At 44.0% G+C, this 7691-nt stretch overlaps 1 protein-coding gene across 1 annotated transcript in view; it reads left to right on the forward strand.

The window, feature by feature from the left end:
• The window catches only part of HMCES (5-hydroxymethylcytosine binding, ES cell specific), a 20274-nt gene extending 19233 nt beyond the window's left edge, over positions 1 to 1041 (forward strand). Inside the window, exon 7 of the mRNA XM_056524829.1 lies at positions 328 to 1041. Within this exon, the coding sequence (XP_056380804.1) occupies positions 328 to 525 (198 nt within the window). The 3' untranslated portion in view covers positions 526 to 1041. The remainder of the gene's footprint in view (positions 1 to 327) is intronic.
• The last annotated feature ends 6650 nt before the right edge of the window (positions 1042 to 7691 follow it).

Here is a 7691-nt window from a genome sequence, read left to right on the forward strand (position 1 = left end):
TCTTTCTCCGTACATAAACGTTTGGCTTCATGTTTTCTGTATGGAGAAAGTGGGGTAAGCCTCTGCCAGGCTGCTCTGTCTGTGCCTTTTCCCTCTGAGAATAAATAAGTAAATAGTTGAAATCCAACATGCTGTACCCTACTCCCCCAAAATGATCTTTTATGGGGGGGGGGATAGGGAGGGCCCCATACATATTTGATAGTCTTTCAGTCCTGTTAAATTGGCCGATTGTTGCGCGTCCTTTACCCATCCTGTGCATTATAGCACATGCACCTGCTCTTTATGACTCTATCATATAATGGTATTACTATTTGTGTATAATTATAGGAGCCTGCTCTGAGCGCCAGCAGTAAGAAGATGTTGGCATGGCTACAAAACAAGTCTCCAAAGAAAGAAGAATCAGAAGAGGTTAAACCAGCTAAACTTTCTCAGCTCGCTTTGTCACCCAAGAAGACTAGTGCTGGGTTAATGCATCAGTGGCTAAAGAAAGAAGGGGAGCCATCACCCAAAAGAGCAAGGACATGACAACCAGTCTGGGAACTACAAATATCAGCACACCTGAACAAGTCACTGACTTGTGTTATACTGTTTGTTAATTGGGTTCCGTTCATTTTGTCTGTTGTGTTGCTCGTTGGACCTGGTTCAATGTTTCTTCAGTATTTGGCTTAAGGGACTTGTCCTTTTACCTGTATAATGTAAAGACTCAGCAGCAGAACTTCATGAACTGTGCTAATTCTTTGTAATTCTCTTTCCTCCTGTCCTTTTAGGTGGATGCACGCACCGCCTCTGGTGATTCTCTTGGTAAGGCTATAGGGGAGATTTATCAGAACATGCATAGAGGAACAGTTAGACATAGCCATAACCAATGGCCAACTGCTCCACTATTCCTCTGCACACGTTTTACTAAAAAGAAATCTCCCCACAATCTCTCAATCCATTTTTGTTTTTGGAATTGTAGTTTTTTTATGCCTATTAGGTGGTGGAGGTAATGTCTTCCTGTATTCCCTAGAGCAGTGGTCTTCAACCTGAGGACCTCCAGATGTTTCAAAACTACAACTCCCAGCTTGCCCGGACAGCCAACGGCTGTCCGGGCATGCTGGGAGTTGTAGTTTTGCAACATCTGGAGGTCCGCAGGTTGAAGATCACTGCTCTAGAGTCTAGCTGACATTTATGGAGACAGTGTCTTGAAACCTGGCTCCAGAACTTTCATAAGCTATTACTTTTTATCCTGGCAGTTCTGTCAAATAAAAAAATAACTATATATAACTACTGTTAGCATCGGTCACATCTGTTTTAATAAATGTAAATTGTGTGGTTGAAGGGTTTCTCATTTAGTTTTTCTGTTGTAAGGTCAGGTTCACTATTTAATTTTTTTTTTTTTTTTTTATATAGATCAAAGTAGACAGGTGATGACTTGAAAGAAACAAAAAGAAAACAATGTAAACAACAGTCTGGGTCTACTAGAAATGAATTTGATCCGTGGGCTGGGCAGTCATAATGGCTTTTTTTTTTTTTCGCTTTAACAAAATACAAAAAAAAGAAAAAAAAGAAAAAAAATGCACCTAGATAGAAATGTTAAATTGTTGCAAAACTCAAAAATTACTTCTATTTAAAAATCTTAATACTTCCAGTACTTATCAGCTGCTGTAAGTTCCACAGGAAGTTCTTTTCTTTTTTGAATTTTTCTGTCTGACCACAGTGCTCTCTGCTGACACCTCTGTCCATGTCAGGAACTGTACAGAGCAGGATAGGTTTGCTATGGGGATTTGCTCTTGCTCTGGACAGTTCCTGATGTGGACAGAAGTGTCACTGTGGTCAGACAGAAAATAAAGGGAAGGGTTAAGATTTTTATATAGAAGTCATTTATAAATCTGTTTTAACTTTCTGGCTCCAGTTGATTTAAAAAAACAGTTTTCCAGCGGAGTGCCCCTTTAAGTATAAAGCTTCTTGGTGAGCACTTCAATGCTGTCTTTCCTGTGGAGTGAGAAACTGCCTCAGCTGCCGTTGTGGTAATCTGGGAACCCATCGCATACGACACTGTCGTCCCCAGTAGTGATACGAGGGACACTAACAGCTTAGCAATATGTGCATGACATCCTGCGGCCGCACAGCAAGGGTTCCCCTGGAATGTCGCCCCCCCAAGATTGCAACAGGATCAACAATAGTCCCAGCAGATGCACCCAAGCAATCTGACAGAAGGTTGAGACCACACAATCATGTGGCATTGTGGTTTATAACTGCATCACATTAGTTTCCAATAGTAAGTAATGCCTAGTTCATTACAATCCATACCTGGTTTTGGCTTTAAAGCTGTAGTCAAAACTGCACTGTGCTTTTTAAATAACGCATAGGTCCCGAACAGAGTGACTAGGTGGCTCAGTTCGGCCTTTAGAGATCAATGAGCTCTTCTCCCGTTAATAGTTTACATCTGCATCCTGTTTTCATTGGGATGCAGATTGATACAACCAGTGGGGGAGCACAAGTGAACTATCAACCTACCCTAATTGCACTTAAAAGCTTGAACATGTGATCACAACCAAAGCGTCTCTACAGAATAGGTATTGGTTTCACCTGGCCACAACACTGAGGCCCCACGTAAATCTGGCTCACTATAGGGTTCTGAGTTCAGGTACAGTATACCGTATCCTTTCATGTGACAGCAGTGAAGAAATGTCTCTCTCCTACAATGTAAAGTAGTGAGTGCACATTGTTTAATGTTGTGTCCCCTCAAAATAACTCAACACACAACCATGAGGCTAAGTCTCCACTTGTTTTTTTTTTTTTTTTTGTGGCAGTTTTGGGGAAAACTGCCACTGCAGTTTTTGAGCCAAAGTCAGAAGTGGATCCATAAGGGAGGAGAAGTGTAAGTCCTTCCATTATATGTCCTATTCCTTTTGAATACATTTCTGGCTTTGGCTCAAAAACCACTGTGGTAGATATCCAAATACTGCCAGAAAAAAAACTGAGTGGAAACTTAGCCTTAATGTCTAAACCTTGGCAACAAAAGTGAGTACACCCCTAAGTGGAAATGTCCAAATTGTCAATATTTTGTGGCCACCATTATTTTCCAACACTGCCTTAAGCCTCTTGGACATGGAGTTCACCAGAGCTTCACAGGATAACACTGGAGTCCTCTTCCACTTCTCCATGATGACATCACAGAGCTGGTGGATAGTAGAGACCTTGCGCTCCCCCTTCTTACGTCCGAGGATGCCTCACAGATGCTCAATAGGGTTTAGGTCTGGAGACATGCTTGGCCAGTCCATCACCTTTACCCTCAGCTTCTTTCGTAAGGAAGTGGTCATCTTGAAGGTGTTTATTGGGTTGTTATTGTGTTAATGAATACAGGGTACAATTGAGCAGTTCTAATACACTTAGGGGGAGATTTATCAAAACCCGTCCAGAGGAAAAGTTGCTGAGTTGCCCATAGCAACCAATCAGATTGCCTCTTTCATTTTTAAAAAGGCCTCTGAAGGAAGAGATCTGTTTGGTTGCTATGGGCAACTCGGCAACTTTTCCTCTGGACAGGCTTTGATAAATTTCCCCCTTAGTCTCCAAAGAGAGGGGCTCATGCTCTGCTTCAGTATGTCACAGTACGTGTTGGCATTCAGGGTTCTATTAATAAACTGTAGCTCGCTAGTGGCAGTAGCACTCATGCAGCCCCAGACCATGGCACTCCTACCACCTGGCAAGACACTCTTGCCACCATCCAAACAAAATACGTTTATCTTGGTCTCATAGGGCCACAGGACATGGCCTTATTCTGCTTTCTTCAGCAATGCTGGCAGCACTCATATATCTATTTCCCAAAGACAACTTTTGGATATGCTTGGTCTGGGAAGGAAAATGACCTTTATACAGGCACTCAGGAGTACCGGAAAATATCACTGCCAATGCAGGAAATCAGCATGAATGATCTCAATTTGAAGAAGGGGTGTGATACCCCAAAATGCGTTACCTGTATCTTTTTTTCCAATGAAGACGACTACTTGATTCCAAATCCTGCATTGGGGGTGATATTTTCCGGTACTCCTGAGCGCCTGTTTAAAGTAAATTTTCCTTTCATTACCAAGTGCCTCTACAGGCCATCCTCTGGACATTTCCTGGGACCTTCTGGACCTGCACAGGATATCACTCTCTTCTGTACCCCTGATTGGGGTGATATGTGCATAATCTATGCATTTAAGGTGAATGGCAAATTTATAGAAGCAACTGCACCCCTCCTATAGAGGTCTTCTAACCACTGGGGTAATACACGAGGCGCCGTCCTCTGGTCTCTCTACTTCTACACAACTTCTGGATATGACGCTGGGCACGTGCATTCAACATATTTGGTTGGCCATGTTGAGGCCTGCTCTGAGTGGAACCTGTCCTGTGAAACCACTGTCTTAGGCTGCATTCGATCCGGAACGGCGCCGAAACCCATTCACATTAATGAGCCGACAGGAGTCAAACAGTGACTCCGGTCGGCTCATATTTGCCCCATATCCGGTTTTGTGACCAGACCTAAAACCATAGTATACGCCAGTGGTCTTCAACCTGCAGACCTCCAGATGTTTCAAAACTACAACTCCCAGCATGCCCGGACAGCCAACGGCTGTCCGGGCATGCTGGGAGTTGTAGTTTTGCAACATCTGGAGGTCCGCAGGTTGAAGACCACTGGTATACGCCGTCCGGCTGGGGTACGGGAGCGGATGGTTATCCCATCCCTCAGCTGGATCCGGCAGCTGTAGGCTGCACCCGTGATGTGAATGCAGCCTTACCCACAGAGCTCATTTTCAGGGTCATTATTGAATTCTTCTTGTAGTCTCTGCCATCTTTATGTAGAGCAGCAATTCATTTTTTTCCAGCTGTATTTGCAGTTTTCTGGGGCTACTGCACTAAAAAGGCTAAAGGACTGGCAACTTTAATTTTACAGCTGTAAAATGTATGTAGGTCTGAAGAAGCTGTTAATTTACTATTCAGTAGAATTAAATGAGTACTGCAGGGCTTTAATCCACAGGATAGGAGATAAGTGACTGATCGCGGGCGGTCGGAGACAGCCAAGTGCTCAGACACTTATGATTGTTAAAACGCTGGCATACACCATGATCTCGCACAGTATTTTGGTCAGTATTTTTTTTACAAAACCAGGAGTGGAACCTGACACAGATTAAAATATATAATGTTTCTGTTTTTTGGACTATCCTGTTTTTTTTTTTTTGCAAAAATACTGTACGAGAGCAATGAGGCTCAAAATGCTGCGTATATGTATGCACGTAGCCTCCAAAGCCTGCAAAATAGAAAATGGACTGTTATGCCTGCTGATACTTCCATTACCTAATATGCTAATGGCCAGTGATGACCACTCTCTTAACAATCCTCAGGCTAATAGCACTGACTGTAAAGTGGTCTGTCACTAGAGATGAGCGAATTTACAGTAAATTCGATTCGTCAGAAACTTCTCGGCTCGGCAGTTGATAACTTTTCCTGCATAAATTAGTTCAGCTTTCCGGTGCTCCTGTGGGCTGGAAAAGGTGGATACAGTCCTAGGAGACTCTTTCCTAGGACTGTATCCACCTTTTCCAGCCCACCGGAGCACCTGAAGGCTGAACTCATTTACGCTGGATAAGTCATCAACTGCCGAGCCGAGAAGTTTGTGACGAATCGAATTTACTGTAAGTTCGCTCATCTCTATCGGTCACTACTGTTCAGCCATGATCTAAGCATGGACATGAGTGCTTTTACTGTTGGATCCTGCTTTTTCAGAGGTCATTACCTGTCTGCTTTAAAGGGATACTCCGCTAGAACACATTTTGGTGCCAGAATGTTAATTGTTGTAAATTACCTCTTTTAAATTATTTCTCAGGAAGCAACACTGACAATCAATTTCACATGCTGTTGTGCAAATGGAACAGACAACAGGTGGAAATTATAGGATATTCGCAAGACACGCCCCAATAAAAGGAGTGGTTCTGCAGGTGGTGACCACGGACCACTTCTCAGTTCCTATGCTTCCTGGCTGATGTTGTGATCATATTTGAATGCTGGCAGTGCTTTCACTCGAGTGGTAGCATGAGACAGAGTCTACAACCCACACAAGTGATTCAGGTAGTGCAGCTCATCCAGGATGGCACATCAATGCGAGCTGTGGCAAGGTTTGCTGTGTCTGTCAGCGTAGTGTCCAGAGCATGGAGGCGCTACCAGGAGACAGGCAAGTACACTAGTGTTGAGCATTCATATTCAAATTCTCGAATATATGGATGAATATTCGCATATTCGCAATATTCTCGTTTTATTTTCGCATATGCGAAAATTCGTGTATGCGAAAATTAACATATGCGAAAATTAGCATATACAAAAATTTGTATAATCGAAAATTCACATATGCGAAAATTAGCATACAGTAGTTTTAGAGCCTTCTTTACACCACACAAGCTGGAAGCAGAGAGGGATGATCACTTTGATGTGTACTGTGAAAAAAAAAAAAATATATATATATATAAAACCGAATATTCGTAATTACGAATATATAGTGCTATATTCGTGAATATTCGCGAATAAAATTCGAATTGCGAATATTCGCGAGCAACACTACAGTACACCAGGAGACGTGGAGGGGGCCGTAGGAGGACAACAACAACCCAGCAGCAGGACCGCTACCTCCCCCTTTGTGCAAGGAGGAGCACTGCCAGAGCCCTGCAAAATGACCTCCAGCAGGCCACAAATGTGCATGTGTCCACTCAAACGGTCAGAAACAGACTCCATGAGGGCAGTATGAGGGCCCGACGTCCACAGGTGAGGGTTGTGCTTACAGCCCAACACCATGCAGGACGTTTGGCATTTGCCAGAGAACATCAAGATTAGCAAATTCGCCACTGGCGCCCTGTGCTCTTCACAGATTAAAGCAGGTTCACACTGAGCACATGTCTAGAGTTTAGAGATGCCGTGAAGAACATTCTGCTGCCTGCAACATCCTCCAGCATGACTGGTTTGGCAATGGGTCAGTAATGGTGTGGGTGGCATTTCTTTGGGGGGGCTGCACAGCCCTCCATGTGCTTGCCAGAGGTAGCCTGACTGCTATTAGGTACCAAGATGAAATCCTCAGACCCCTTGTGAGACCATATGCTGCTGCGGTTGGCCCTGGGTTCCTCCTAATGCAAGACAATGCTAGACCTTATGTGGCTGGAGTGTGTCAGCAGTTCCTGCAAGAGGAAGGCATTGATGCTATGGACTGGCCCGCCTGTTCCCCAGACCTGACTCTGATTGAGCACATCTGGGACATCATGTCTCGCTCCATCCACCAATGCCACGTTGCACCACAGACTGTCCAGGAGTTGGCGGTTGCTTTAGTCGAGGTCTGGAAGGACATCCCTCAGGAGACCATCCACCACCTCATCCGGAGCATGTCCAGGCGTTGTAGGGAGGTCATACGGGCACGTGGAGGCCACACACACTACTGAGCCTCATTTTGACTTGTTTTAAGGACATTACATGAAAGTTGGATCAGCTTGTATTGTGGTTTTCCATTTTGAGTGTGACTCCATATCCAGACCTCCATGGGTTGATAAATTTGATTTCCATTGATAATTTTTGTGTGATTTTGTTGTCAGCACATTCAGCTATGTAAAGATGAAAGTATTTCATACATAGGCGTGCGCATGGGGTGTGTCGGGTGTGATCTTTTCGGGACACAAGGATGTCTTGGTTAC

The sequence above is a fragment of the Hyla sarda genome, chromosome 6 (assembly GCF_029499605.1).
Source record: "Hyla sarda isolate aHylSar1 chromosome 6, aHylSar1.hap1, whole genome shotgun sequence".
Lineage (NCBI taxonomy): Eukaryota > Metazoa > Chordata > Amphibia > Anura > Hylidae > Hyla > Hyla sarda.